The sequence below is a fragment of the Tursiops truncatus genome, chromosome 21 (genome assembly GCF_011762595.2).
Source record: "Tursiops truncatus isolate mTurTru1 chromosome 21, mTurTru1.mat.Y, whole genome shotgun sequence".
NCBI lineage: Eukaryota > Metazoa > Chordata > Mammalia > Artiodactyla > Delphinidae > Tursiops > Tursiops truncatus.
In genome coordinates this window covers 14,235,881-14,251,736 of record NC_047054.1, presented here as the reverse complement: position 1 = coordinate 14,251,736, position 15,856 = coordinate 14,235,881, and the positions used below count along the sequence as shown (strand labels likewise).

General features: G+C 39.6%; 1 protein-coding gene across 4 annotated transcripts in view; it reads left to right on the top strand.

Moving 5' to 3' along the window:
- Nucleotides 1–6,582, top strand: part of FAT1 (FAT atypical cadherin 1) — a 120,036-nt gene extending 113,454 nt beyond the window's left edge. For 3 of the 4 annotated variants that reach the window (XM_019921435.3, XM_033848944.2, XM_033848945.2), the window contains exons 27-28: nucleotides 4,093–4,128; nucleotides 5,140–6,582. In XM_019921435.3, the coding sequence (XP_019776994.2) occupies nucleotides 4,093–4,128; nucleotides 5,140–5,768 (665 nt within the window). In that variant the 3' untranslated portion in view covers nucleotides 5,769–6,582. The remainder of the gene's footprint in view (nucleotides 1–4,092; nucleotides 4,129–5,139) is intronic. The other variant, XM_019921436.3, reaches the window with a different exon arrangement.
- Nucleotides 6,583–15,856: the final 9,274 nt, after the last annotated feature.

The following is a 15,856-nucleotide window of genomic DNA, read 5'->3' as shown; positions in this document are numbered from 1 at the left end:
GAATTGTTTGTGAATCCAGAGTAAATAGCCCATAATACACTGAAGAGACCTTTCTAAACTAAGGATGGCCATAAGTACGTTCCATTCATTCCTGAATCACTTTAAGCATGTTTTTGTATGATATCAAGGTACACCTGTGTTTATTATCTAGTGATGAAGTATATGGACATAACTGCTTATTAAACCAACAACAAAATAGAATTCTTTTCTTTCAGTAGGTTTAATTCTAAAACATTAGAGTTGCTGATTTATGTAATAATTTATATCTTTGTCCTTAAATGCTCTTCGTAAACCACAGAATTTTGTCAGCATTTTCTTTCTTTTCCTAGTTTTTTTCACTGAAACATCATTCGTAATACTCTTAAATAGCTTTAATAAGCTATGGTCAAATTAGTTATGAAAATTAATTGCCAGATAATACAATGTGAGAAAAAATACATTTTCCAGGAGTGTCTATTTTAATCTTTATCATAATTTTAATCATTATCAGTCATAAAGTCTGTATTAAGAGTGTATTTAAATTCTATTTTTTAGTTTTCTAAGGCTGTTATAATAGATTACATAGTGGCTTGAGACAAGATAAATTTGTGACAGTTCTGTAGTTTAGAAATTTGATGCTTGTCTCAGGAGGCTAAATTTAAGATGTCAGTAAGGTTGTTTCTGGAGACTCCAGGGGAGAATCCCTTTCCTGCACCTTTTCCAGCTTCTAGAGGCTGCCCCGCTCCTTGGCTCATGGCTTACTCTTCCATCCCTCAAAGACAGCAACAGTGCACCTCCTGGCCGTTCTGCTCTAGTCACAGCTCCCTCCAGCCAAGGCTGGGAAAGTTGCTCCCCGTTTAAGAACCCTTGTGATTACATTGGGCCTGCACAGATAATAGCGGAAAATCCCTTCATCTCAGGACCTTTAACTTAATCATATTAGCAAAGTCCCTTTTGACGAGGATAGTAACATATTCACAGGTTCCCAGGATTAGGTTGTGTACATCTTTGAGGGCCATCCTTCTGCCTATTACATGCATACTTATTTATTTTGGCATAGATGCTTTAAAACAACTGAAAGGGAAAACAAATGAAAGGGAATTTACACAGGAAACAGCCAGGCAGACAGTCTGCATTTCTCTGCTGGATGTTAGCTCACCAGCTGTTAACTCATCTGCAGAAAGACAAGAAAATTGGGGTGGGAGTGCATAGAACAGCGACAAAGCCATTTTTATTTTTATGTTGCATAGTTTACCTTATTGTATAGCTCTTAATTTTTTTTCCTGGGAAGAATGAGTTTATTAAATGGTCCCAGAAAATTGGCTTAGCAAGTATTTGACTCTTCGAATATGAAATCTTTTGCCCATGGGATGTTAAAATGAGGATTGTTTCGTCATGACTTGATTCATAATTGTCATTGTGACACAAATTTATGGCTAAAAATTTTTTTCCTAAATTACAGTATCATGTGGTTACTCTGTTCCTTTGATTAATAATGCAAATATATAGCTTGATTAGAAAAATCTCTGAGACATATAAGGAAGAGAGTGCAAGGGTCATACATAATTATATAGCTATGTTAAAGTAGTCACGTTTTTAAAATTATGAGGTAGAAGTTATATAAAGAAATGCTGTTTAATGCACTGTCTCCTGACTAACTGAAGATTTTCCTAATTTACTCCTTTTGTACCTTTTTACAAGCTTCCATAGTGACTGTAATACACCATGTCAATGCTGTAGTTGACACGGTGACTAAAGAAGGTATAGTCATGCCTGTGCTCTGTGTTTGTGTTCACAGTGACTGTCCCTGGAGTTGTGTGCTTTTGCCTACTGTAGTGTTGTACAAAGTCCTTATGTTATGGTTCTGAGGAGGTTGAATACTTTTATTTTGTGCAGGCGTGTACATTAATAATCCAGATACATTGCAGAATATTGTTATATACGTGTGTCTGTAGTCTCTGTTACTTTTTGCCGTTCACAGTGAATTTACACAGACGCCAGAAGTCACCTATAGGGTCTTGACAGCTGCCTTTACATGGCACAATAGTAAGAAGTTAGAAGTAATTCTATCTAAAAAAATTTTAATATAAAAAATTATCTTCATATGAATAGGAGTAAAACTAAATAACACACAGCTTTTATAATTAACTCTAACTGACTCTTCCTTTTTGGATTTTCCCTGAGGTATGGTCAAGGAAAATTATAGAACATGATAAGGTATATTTTTATATTTGGTTGAGTGAAAATCATTGAATAGGAAGGTTTATCTGGTCAAAATTATAGGAAATACCTGCCTTAAATTAAATTAGCCCTTTATTATACACTGAAATTCAAGTAATCCCATGCAGACTGCACAGGCATTTTCAAACTGTAAGTCAGATCACCGTAGAGCTTGTGAACACCCTAATTGTTAGGCCCCAGCACCAAGGTTTCAAGGATTGAGGAGGTCTGGATGGGGCCCTGAGAATTTGCATTCCCAACCAGCCCCCAGTTAATTCTGGTGTTACTGGTCTAAGGATCGCACTTTCAGAACTACTGGCGTAGACCACCAAGAGTACATAAAGCTTAGGGGATCCTTTTTGCTAGGACATATGTGTCACCAAGATTTAGGTGAGAGAAGGATGGTTTCAGGCCAAGTTTGATGGGATGGGGCAGGGGTGAGGTTTCCGTGTTTACTAATTACAGTTACCAATGAGCCTTACACTTACTTTCCTAAGAAGTACCATGTCTTTGCTTGGTGAGTCAGAAGGTGATCTATATTTTGTCGACTGAATTTTAGTTTTCCCGTGATGAAATTCTAATGTTTTAAATATTGACAGAGTTTAAAGAAGCAAAATTTGAGTGGTTCTTTCATTGCAGTCTCTTTCATTGAAAAATATTTTCGGCATATTAAATATTTATTGAGTTTAAAATTGAAAGCTAGTTTAAATTTAAGAATTATTGAGTGCCTATTTAGTAACAAAAATTGTCAATCCTCTTTTTAAAAAGAAACTACCACATTTTTAGCAGGCTTTTTAGAATAATTCTATAGATACAGTTAGCTAAATACTGGCTTATTCATGTTTTAGAATCACCACAGTTTTTGATTTAAATTCCTAGAAGAGAACCGTCAAATCTTCTTTGTTCCAAATTATTTCATCACAAGGATTTTCAAGAACATCATTGAATGCACAGAAGGCATTGGCCTTGTTGAGAAAGTCACTAATCACCATGATTCTTACTTCCACAATAATAAGAATCATGATGGTCGCCAACAGTTAGTGCTTGACCTACATTATCTGATTTAATCCTCCAAATAACTAAGGGATTTCCACCCCCATTTCAAAGATAAGAGCCTGAAGCTTAGCCAGGGTAAGCAACCTGCCCAGGGTCATGTGATTCACACTGACTGTCTCTGCTCCATGCTGGAGTTCCACATGCAAAACGAGGACCCTGAAAGAGCAAGTGGATGGGTGGGCTCTGGGCTACAGGCAGCTAATGGTGTCTCCAAGGAAAGGTGGACAACGTAGGTATAAAATCGTATTCAAACCGGGCAAGGTTTGGAGAGATTTTCTCTTGGCTGTTCATAAGTGTCTAAGTGCATTCATGGTTTCTCTGAATTTAATGGCCATGTGCAGGCCTTGCTGTGCTGGAAAGTATGTGTCTCTTGTGTCACTGTGGCTTTTGTATTTGGGTTATCACCTAAGGGACCTGATGTGACCGAGCCTTTCATAATATTTCTCAGTAACATGAGGGTGTCATTTAAATTCCTTACCAGTTTACATTTTATTAGAGCCTATAGACTTTCAGTTACTCCTAACAAAATTTTGTGTTTTCAGGATTAGCTTGCCAGAAACAAGGAAAAGAAAGTAAAATCCTGAGTTTCCAGACACAGTCCCTACTTCATCATCACTCGTCTTTTCCCTGCACTCCCACGTCCCATTTTATTTGTGCTACACAAATTTCTCACCATTTGGAATTTTCATAGATAATGGCTTAGAGGCATAGTACATGGCTGACTGGGCCTTTATAAACAGTTTATATTGTGTTATGTACTTATCTTTATTGCCTTTTCAGCCGTCCTTCTCTTTTAATTACAAATGTTTTCTTTTCTCTCTACTCTGCAACCAAAAGAGTCTTTTGCTGCTCCTGACCTCAGCAAATCAAGAGGTGACTTATGCATGCCAGTTGTTCACTGATAATTCACTAAAACAAATTGGCGGAGGTTCTACCCAGTGCTGACTTGCTTCATGTGTTTGCGCAGTAACTAGTGCATAGTTGTTCGTGCCCTGCATTCTAAACGCGACTGCCTCACCTTCGCCCGTCTGCCAAAGGGTTTCAAAAATCCCGGGGTGGGGGGAGGGTTTTTTTAATAATTATACTTTTATAATATAGAGTTGAAAATGATCCTTAGTCCTTTCTAAAGTAACAAAAATTGTAGTTTATCAAAGATTGCGTTACAGTTTTCAATGTTCAATTGCATTTTTGATTTGGAGGCATGCTTTGATATGTCACTGTATTAATACAGTTCATTGTTTTTCTTAGGGCTAATGAAAAGTAGTACAATTTTTAATATTAAACTTGTAATGTTATAAAGGAAATTTATTTTTTAAATTTTAGCATGCTAAAGATTGCTTTTATTTAAAGACTCACATTAATTACTGTTTTTTTTTTTTTAACGACAAGTAGTGCAGATCAAGTGACATTTAATATTTTACTAAATAGAGACTTCTTTCTGAAAGGACAAAATTTCTTTACCCATGTCCTAAGACTGAACTAATACTCTTCTTTCTAAAGAGCAGTGGGTTCTAAATTACAAGAGGAAAGCTGAAAGGATGATTGGAATCATTTGAAGAAAAGTGCATGTATCTAGATGCTAGCATACTGCTCCTGTTAAAACTTCCATTTCTTTCTGTAAGCACCTGACACTTGAGTGTTAGGTGCTTACATAAAACTGTAAGTCCACATTTTAGGAGCCAGAGCCTCATTCATAGAGGTTCTCAAAAGTGGTTCGGGATGGGAGGACGTCTTCAAAGCAGAGACCAAGGGTTTCCAGAATGTTGATCCTCTGTGCGTGGGAATGCCTTTGCACCTGTGTGTGTTGCATACACTGAGCCCTTTTTCCGTGGTACGCACTCTTGGGAGGAAAACACGTTGAAGTCTGTTTTCTTTTCTACCAAGGGTATCACTGGGATACATCAGATTGGATGCCAAGTGTTCCTCTGCCAGATATACAAGAGTTCCCCAATTATGAGGTGATTGATGAGCAGACGCCCCTGTACTCAGCAGATCCAAACGCCATCGATACAGACTATTACCCTGGAGGCTACGACATTGAGAGTGACTTTCCACCCCCGCCAGAGGACTTCCCCGTGCCTGACGAGCTGCCACCCTTGCCTCCAGAATTCAGTGACCAGTTTGAATCCATACACCCTCCCAGAGACATGCCCGCTGCAGGGAGCCTGGGCTCTTCATCGAGAAGCCGGCAGAGGTTCAACTTGAATCAGTATCTGCCCAGTTTCTATCCTGCCGATATGTCTGAACCTCAGAAAGGAGGCCCTGGTGAGAACAGTGCTCGCAGAGAACCCTACGCCCCTTACCCTCCAGGGTATCAAAGGAGCTTTGAAGCCTCCACTGTAGAGAACATGCCCGTGTCCATGTACGCCTCCACAGCTTCCTGCTCTGACGTGTCTGCGTGCTGTGAAGTCGAGTCTGAGGTCATGATGAGTGACTACGAGAGTGGAGATGATGGCCACTTCGAAGAGGTGACGATCCCTCCACTCGATTCTCAACAGCATACAGAGGTCTGACGCTCAGACTCCCCGCAAAGTGCCTGAACCGTAATGAACCTAGAGATTCTGTCAGTGATCTCCTGCATTGATCTTTGCAGCAGTGCTTAAGCGCTTTTTTCGGTGAGCTGAAACGGGCATGGCTGCACTGAATCCCGCACCTTGTGACCTGTTAGCCATTTCCAGCGTCCTAACCTTCTGTCTTTGGGTGAGGTTTACGTCGGCTGTGCCATTTCTGAGCATCTTTTTTGTATTTACATTTGTCTGTGTTAAAATAATAAAATGAAAATCAGTCCTACTATCTTGTTAGCATGATTCATGTATTTATATAGATTTGATTATTTTAATTTTCCTGTCTTTTTTTGTAAATTTTATGTACAGATTTGATTTTTTTCAGTTTTAACTAGAATTTCAAGATACTTTGTGCATTTGTTTTTGACCGAATTTTGGTGGTGTTAGTGTCATTACCTAGCACCCTGATTTTTTAATATAACCAGGGTTTCACTCTGTATCCTTTTCAACTGAAGTATGACGTTTCGTTAATACATTTCAGTATAGTCATTCATTTCTATCTGTACATAGGATGAGGACAGATCCCATACATGGACATGTCTTAAATGGGTTGCTGTATTTTAGAATTATAAAGATTTTTCATTATTGGAAAGTGTAATGGGGACCTTCTGCAGACTGTTTAGAACCAAAACCACCATGACACAGTTTTTATAGTGTCTGTATATTTGTGATGCAATGGTCTTGTAAAGGTTTTTACTGAAAACTACCATTAGCCAGTCTTTCTTACTGACAATAAATTATTAATAAAATACTTTAGCTTTACTGCCTGTTATTCCTCCGTATTTATACTCCTGTTCAGGATTCAGTTAATGAATTGAGAAAGAAGGGCTGGACGGACGGATGGATAGAAGGATGGATATAGCTTTTTTTGGCTTAAATACGAAGAGTTTCTTTGCAGTTGCCAAAACCAGACTGTACTTACAGATGTTGCCACTAGGTGGCAGTATATAGCTACGTGCTACTGCTCAAAACTATAGGTATAGAGGCAAACGGCACTCTTATGTAATAAGCGTTTTCTAACTAAAACGTCAAGAAAACTTTTCTTATGCATTTTTAATTTTATTGCTATTTCTTGGCCATAATTGAAACGCATCTATGGTTTTATCCTATGATTTATATCAAAAACAAAGCATTTTATGAAGTATTTTATCTTTCTGTCGTCAAAGAACACATCATACTTCTATAGGATTTAACGTGAAACTCAGAAGCCATCTTCCATGTGTATTGATAGTCAAAATCATCTCTCCGTCCCACAAATATTTGTTCAGTACAGACCATGTGCCAGCCACTGTGATACGAATTATACAGAATCAAGCGTTCTTAGAACTTTGCAAAGACACAGTTTCCCTTTAGGTAAAATGCCTTTGTTATTTTATTAAACGATATATATACAGAGTTTAAACATCAAAGAGAGCTAAAATACATATAACCAAAACCGGCAAACTCAGGCACTCTGCTATAACCACTTACAACCCTTTAAGCTGTTTTCTCATTTTTCCTTTCAAATTTTTAAGTGTATGTATTGTCGCTTCTTGAGTCACTAATTTTAGGAATTGCAGATCATGTAACCTGTAAACCTCCATTGCTCTTGTTATCCTCGCCTTAGTTACACCTTCCTTTTTGGTTTAATTCACACATAGTGTTTTCATTGTTTTGATGATGTAAACATTCACCACAGAGCTAAGTAACATGTGATGTTTATTTCCATTTACTTTGTAACGTTCTCATTTTCTTAATTGCCTTAATTTTTCTTTTACTTATTTTTTAGAATTTGTGACTATTTTATTAATTCAAAAAATCTTTTGTTCACTTACTGAGTATTGTTCTGTATGGACAAAAATTCTCTGTCTCCTTGGATTTTACATGGGGGGAGGGTAGGTGGCAAGGGGAGATGATGAATCAATAAGATATTTCATAGCAGAGTATGGAGTGATGAGTGCTGAGGAGAAAAATTGCTATTGGGGAAGGAAAGTGGTGGGGTGGATGGGGGATGGGAGGTGAAAGCTGAAGACCTCAATGGCAAGCTGGCGTTTGAATAAACACCTGCAGTTGATAAGGGAGAATGAGGCCACAGGGCCACCTGGTGCACCAGCATTCCTGGCAGAAGAGCTAGTATAAAGGCCCCAAGGTTAAGAAGGTCGAAGAAAAGAGGGGAAACAAGTGTGGCCTCTCATGGATTTATAAAGTGCCTCTTAGGACGTGGTCAAAACTAGTAGATGACCATTGCTGATATCTATAGGTCTTTTACTTCAAGGATCTATTTCTCCAGAGGAGGGACTTCGCACTTCCAGCTTGAGAAATACCGTTGCTCTTATTTTGAAGTTGGCTGGATGGGAAGACTGGCGGTTTTATCATGCACGTAGTCCCCCAGCTGTCATTTCTGGGAACATTCCTCCTCCCTCCTCTTTGCCTCTTGTCACCGAGTCTGTTCAGGACGGAGCTGAAAGACAGGTCTGTGTACAACTGAAACAGCCAGCACCCCTGGTACCCCGTTGTCACCCACTTTCCAGTGAGAAGTCATTGTAGGCTGCACGAGCTCTCCAGGCTGTGAGGTCTGATTCCTCCTCTGCTAAGGCATGATTTATCGCTCCCCGCACCGTCCATCTTCATACACGGTAGTGTGGTTTATAGTTAATACCTTTTTACTTGCATTGAAAATGGGGCTGCTTTTTAACTTTTTCACCCTTTCCCTGTTTTGGATTTTCAAGAGAAGAAATAGAATGTTCTGCCACCTTAAACTGGAAGTCTGGAATACGCTCTTAACCACTGATTCCCAGTGTCTAGAACGTTAGTATGTTAGTTTCATATTGCGCCACAAATTACCAGAAATGTGGTGGCTTAAAATAGCTCCCGTTTGTTACCCCAGTTCTGCAGGTCAAAAGCCCAGCATGGCATGGCCAGGTTCTCTGCTCAGATCTTGCTAGGCTGAAACCAAGTTTTCAGCTGGGCTGGGGTCTCTTATGAGGCCTGGAGTCCTCATCCAGGTTCACGTGGTGTGGGCAGAATCCAGTTCCTTGGGGTCATCGAACTGAGGTCCCCATTTTCTTGCTGTACAGCCGAGTTTCCTGCTTTCTCACTGACAGTGCCCACTTTATTGGCAGCGTCTGACTCAGGTTCTAGCTCTGTGACCCTCTGATAACATAGTAGCTTACATCTTCAAAGCCAACGGACCTCAGGAGGGGCCCAATCCCTCTTCTGAGGACTCACCTGATTGGGTCAGGCCCACCCAGGATAATCTGCCATTTGATTAATTAAAAGTCAACTGATGTGTAACCTAATCATGGAAATTCCCACTGTATTCATGTCCACACTCAAGTCGGGAATTACACTATGTACTCCCCAGGGCAGGGTTCTTGTGGACCATCCTGGAAGTCTGCTGGCCACCATTGGCACTCTTTGTTATTTTTTATTTTTACAATACTTTGACCTTCTAAAATATTATACAGACCATATTTTAAACTGAAGACTATTTGCATTTTATTTTTTTTAAGAAAAGGCATCATCTTGGGCTCATTGGAAATGAATAAACAACTGATCCAAGATCTCAAATGAAAATGATTACTTTAACATAACACAAACTATATGAATTGAACACTTGTTACAGAAGAATCCAAGCAGCCACATAGTATAACTAGCATATGCTTGTCCATTTTTTTTTCCTAAAGACCCTTTACTTCCATAAATCTTGATAGGTAGAAGCCAGGGTCTGTCACTTTCCCCAACTAGATTTCATTTTGACTGTTTGCTTGTTACTCATTTAAAATTCCCTTGCAAAATTCAGATGCCTCAGAAAATTCCACCACTTTTTCAGTATTTCTGGACACTGCTAAATGTCCTTTTCACCTGGATTCCGTGTTTTGTATATTTTTTGGTAGTATATTTCTATTTGAAGGCCACTTGTTATTTGTCACATTCTTTATCTGCTACCCTTGGAAACTGGTTTAGTTTAAAAGGAAAGAGTTTTACAGGCTAAATATCCATTAGAAAAAAAATGCTAGTTAAAAACATTTGAACTTTTAAATTTTGATTTCGGACTTGTTTTTTTCAATTCTATCTCTAAAATTTAGATTTGTGTGTATGTGTGGCAGGAAGAGTAAATTTACTTTAGGTAATTGTGCTTGTCACATTCGTTTTGTTTGTTTGTTTGATTTTTGGCGGTACGCTGGCCTCTCACTGTTGTGGCCTCTCCCGTTGCGGAGCACAGGCTCCGGACGTGCAGGCTCAGCGGCCATGGCTCATGGGCCCAGCCGCTCCGCGGCATGTGGGATCTTCCCGGACCAGGGTACGAACCCGTGTCCCCTGCATCGGCAGGTGGACTCTCAACCACTGCGCCACCAGGGAAGCCCCACATTCGTTTTTATCATACAGTGTGTAGAGCTGTCATACTAATCTGCTGCAAAGTGAGAGAGATGCTTTCCAGGTGCTGAGAAGCTGAGTTAAGCTTTTTGGATTGCTTTTAATTTGCGAAAGCAAAAAACTGGCCGCCTAAGTTCTCACGTACCTTCCCAAGAAAAAAGCATGAGCCTAGGAAGTGGGGGACTGACTCTAAAAGCATGGTGATGGAAGAAGGAAAGGTACACCCAGGACACACTCATTGTTAATGAGTGATATGAATTCAAAAGCTGTTGTTTACTCTTTCTGATGAAAATACTAGATAAAGCTGTAGGAAATCAGTGCTTTGAGTTGCCAAAATGACCTGTTATAGAATTTTACCTAATGTTATTTATTGATAATTAAAACAAATTAGTAACCAGGTTATCAGCAGGGATTAGAAGCTTTCACTCTTTCAGTTCTCTTCCTTGAAGAACGTTGCTGCAGGAGAGTTCCTCTCAATGGAACCTATTTGTGTGTAAACCGAGGGTTTCTGGCTGTGTTCATCCACGCTGCCATCTAACAGTCACTGAACTTTTGCCTCCTGCCAGACGCTGCCAGGCTCTAAAGATACTCCCTGGTGTCTCTTTTCTTGGTTTCCTCTAATGGTTCTGGGATGATTTCTTACTAAGCAGAATCGTTCAAAGTTTTTAATGTTTTAAAACATTTAAATATAAGAATTATAGGCGATTGAAACGTGCTTATTGCACTTGATTAATAAACTCCAAGACTAGGGAAAACACCTGCTTCCCTTCTCTGCTGCCTTTTAGCATTTCTGCTTTTGGGGATGATGCAGAACCAGCTCTACTCTACTAGTGGGCCATCCTAACAAGCACAGAATTTCAACACAGTGCCCTTTCTAGGTCTTTTCATGGGGACACTCTGGTTATGCACAGTTTATTTCTATTCAAATCATCACCAGACGACATTGGACGGGGCTGTTGTTCTCTTCATTTTGTCATTCGCCTGCATAAAAAGAGTATTTTGAAATGTTTTATATCTTTTAATTTAAAAAAAATTAAAAACATCTACATGGTGTTCCCAATCGTGTAGTTCATAGGCACATAGAGTAGAAATGCAGTGATCACTCCAGACACATTTTCTTAAGATTTCTGGAATGCAATCAATCCAACATTTAAAATCTGCCATTCTATAAATCTTAGGTATTTATTTATATTTTTTGGTTTAAAAACAGTAAAAAGTTTTTGAAAAAAGTAGATGAGAATCTACTACTAGATTCCTATCTCCCAGAAACAAATCCTATCTCGCAGAAACAAATCCATTATCATTTTGTGTGTATAGTCTGATTTTATTTTCTGAGTGTGCTGCCTAAGATTGATTTACAAACTTGGTACTTTGTATCCAGTTTTGCCCCCTGCTTTTCCCACTTTACAGTGTAAAGGATCCTTTTAGAAAATGCCTTTCTAAAGAGATGCATAATGTTTCATAGTATGGATTTATAACCTATCTATTTTGCTACTTTTAAGATGTTTATGATTTTTTCACAGCAATCCCAACACTAATGTCTTTTTTTATCCAACATTAATGTCTTTGTATATTCATTTTTGTTCCTCTTCAGGACAGATTTTTAGATATGTGGATTACTTATTTTCCAAGTATTGCATATAACAAAATTCTAGACCTAAGACAACAAAACTGGTAGAACTTCTATGGGCATTCTTACATTTCCTTAACAATCAATCTAGTGCTCTGCTGTGATATTTCTGTGACACTGCTTTTCCCCTGCCTCTTCCATGTCATGGCACACGTAGAAGATGATGCTTTTATGGCTCAGTGGCGTGAGGGACTAAGCTGCTCTAAACCAGGAGTTCCAGCTGTGTATTATGATGCCCCGGGCTCCTCCCAATTGTCCAGAGGGCTGGAGGGTCAGCATCTTGGTACAAGAAAGCCCTGATCTAGGGAATTCTGGATAATCCTGCTCTTTTTTCTCTTCCTGTGAATTTATTTCTATGAAAAAGTCTAGATGAGAACCAATCATCTTCATAGAATTAGCCTTGATTTCCATTCAGTTTTCAGGGACTCCATATAAATGTAACATTTAGGTTTATAAGCTATCAGATCTGGAAAAATATCCTAACCCCCTACCCAGCGCCCCCAGCCTTTTTTCAGTTGATGGGTTCCCCTTTAGCTGTCATTCCCTACTTTCACCACCCTACTGAGTCTGGTCAGCAACTTTTTGAAGGTCAATGTGGGCTGTTCTTTGTCTTTTGCAGACTCGCATTCATTCTGTGAAGTTTCTGATTGCTCTTCATCTAAGGCACAAGGTTCAATTTCAACTAGTGCACCAGATGAGAGACAGAGTTGTTTGGTTCAATTTCAGTTAGTACACCAGATGAGAGACAGAGTTGTTTGTCAGAATTTAATTTCCTCACCAGCGTTTTACTGCCTCTACTGCAAACAGAATGAGACACTTGAAAAGAATGACAGTAATTTTTTTTTCCCCAAGAAAAACCTCTGCTTCTGTAAACACTTAGGAAATTAATGCACTTGTCACTGTGCTGTTGGAAAGTGTGACCATAGAAGGGCCTCCATTTTCAGATGAGGCTGGACATAGAGGAGAAAGAAAATGCATAGCATTCGAATGAAAATGTCATGGGACTAAATATATCTTGGACAGAGCTAAGACCTTGTGCAGGGTCTACAAGGAAGAGATGAGAAGTATGAACTCAAGATTCTAAACCAGAGCCATTATCCAATGATCTTCAAGGGTAAAATGAAATTCTCAAAATGTCTCATAACTATTGTTTCCATTCATTTTGATGCTTATGGAAATTACCTAACGGTTTTAGGATGAGGGGAGAATATAAGAAAAGGAACGAATAGTCTACCCAGAGGACATGTTAACCCCCTCATGTCTGTCAAGACTTAGAAGCACGGCTCCATTTCTTTGCCAAGTTTGAAACGTTAACCCACCTGCAAATTAGGATTACAAACAGACATTTTTAAATGATGTGATTTAAATTTTTACCTTAAATGAGTATTTTCCCCTTCTTTCAAAAATAAGCATACTTTCAAATAGATGTTTTAAGTTAGGACAGACAAAATAAAGCTTTATTTGTAAATCTTATTAAAAACGTGAATTCCTTTAATTAAATTGAATGTTCAAAATGCAAAAAGGTTCTCCGACCAAAAGCACTTATTGGACTGAGATAGTTTTTATTAATAATAAATTCTGAGCTTTTATTTTAATAATAAAAATGCTGCATTTTTACTTCTAAGGGGGAGCTTCACAAAATTTAAAACTACCCCCAGGTCATGCTTCTCCCATATAATGCCTGTGCCGTGGTTTTCAATGATCCATGCTTCAGGAGGCCCCCTCACACTGAATGACAAGGCTAGGTTTGTTCTTTACCAGAATAATAACAACAAACTGTGCTGAGTCTATGCACCAGGCTTTCTTCTATGAGCTTAGCCATATAAGCCTTACAACTCTGGTATGGGGAGTATCTATTATCATCCTCCCCCTTTTATATAAGAAAAGCTGAGACATTTGTCCATGATGACAAAGCTGGCACATGGGAATGCCCCCTTCAACCTTGGGAGCCCATCCTCCTTACCAAGACCTCCTGCTGCACCTGGCAGAGGCCCTCTTCACTCAGGCGGGCCGTTCCATGACTGGATTGGGCAGTCGTCCACACCCTTGCCTGGGGAGCTGTGCAACCTTCAGGATCAGTTAATTTCATAGCTCAAAGTTCCGTCCTTCTCACTCTGCTTTTTAAAGGAGGGCTGCTTTTTAAACCAAGGACCCTCGGGGCATATTCTCAAACACCCACACTTTCAAGGCATCAATGCCTTTGAGCCACAGACCTGAGTTCAGAATCGTGCCCTGTCACTGGTGCTATATGATGTTGAACCAACTACTTAACTTTTACTTAACTTAGTTTCCTCAGCTGAGAAGGAGGTGGGGGGGGGGGGGTGGCTAATCCCCCACAGGTGTGGTGTGGAATCCATACAAACAGCCTGAGAGAGAGCTTCTCACATCCCAAGGCTTCTGCACTTAGTAACTCTCTGAACCCATCCTGTGACCCTCTTTATTATCCACATTTCAGGAAACCAAGACACAGACAAGGTAACTTCCCAGAGGTCAGTGTTAAGGCTAAAGTTCAAAGCCCTTACTCTGGCCTCAAATCTTCCCACGGACCACCTTTCTGAACAGCATCTCCGGAAGTGAATCCAACAGCAAAAGGGCAAAGCCCCTCCTGCCAGCAGTTTTGGCACAAAATAGATGTTCAATAGATGCTTTATTATGGTTGTTACTGTTTCCTCCCTCACTCCCACCCCAATTTTCAAATACGCGTTTTAATAGTTTATTATTTTTAAAATGTATCTCTTACATTTTTAAACATGCCCTTATGGGATATGCTATAATTCAAAGAAGTTTCCTGAACCACTAGTTTAGATCATTGAACTGACTGACTAACGCAGAAGAGCTTTGGTCATTTGAATGCTTGTTGTTTTCCACCAACTCAGTGCATTGAACCCTGGAGATTCTACAGGATGTGGGTGCAACGAAGTCTCAAGATGCCACTTTTGCTGTTCATTAGCCAAGTTGTTTCTGAGTATCTACTCCAGTCAATGAAGGCCAGAAGCATTATGTTTGCCATTTGGTGAAGAATGAACACGATCAAGTCCCTCCTCTTCAGGAAGAATAAGATGAGAATGTTCAAGGTCAAGTTCACAGTCTCCTATCCTGTGCCCTCTCATTCTCCCATCTGCTCCATTTAACAAAATGAAAATAATACTCTCCATTTAATCTTGGCCCAAGTACTGGTGCTTCTGAGGCTCAGGTGCCCCTTCTCACTCTGCCCCTTGTCTGGTTTATTCATTCATTCTTTCATTCATACATCCACTCATTCTTTGATTCACTCAGCTCAATTTATCTTGTGGGTTTCATTAACATATATTAATTTAATCTCTACCCTTTGCACATAAAAGTGAACAAAGCTTGCTTATGAGTAGTCATGGCCTTTGACCGAGAAACAAATATTTCAGGGTGGTCCAGGGTTGCATGCTAGGAAGTAACATATTTAATAAAAACTGAATTGTGATGCTTTAGCGCTCTTTTCTCCCCACTCCTCAAAAGCTGTAGTACATGTTAATGCTGAAATAATAGTTATATGCTTGGAGTAACAGAGAGTAGATTAAAATCAGAACCGTCTCCTCATGACTTACGAGTTTCCTATATGTTAACTTGAAATTCAAGCAGTGCGATTCTGATTCAGTCCTGTGTATCTGGAGGACCTCGGCAGTAACCACGATGGGGCACAGGGATTATTTGTAAGTAATTTGCAATTAGATGTAATTGCAAACACAACTTCTCCCCTCGTGGGTTTCAGATGCTCTGATTCCTTCACAAAAGGAGATATGAACACAGATTGAAACCACTTATCCGCTGTCAACATGTATAATGGGGACAAGGCTGATGCACCCCTGGCTTGGAACGTTAACGCAGCCAAAGAGGTGGGAAGGGAAATGGTTTACTTCGGGAACTCTGCCTGTGTCGCTGTGAAAGCATTGTAATCTGTTATAGCGTTTGCATGGGGTGAGCCCCATTTAATGAGTGTCCTTCCCCAGAACACACACACACACACACACATGCATGCACACACTGCTGTTTCATCTCTCTGTGTGTGGTAAAACCTCTT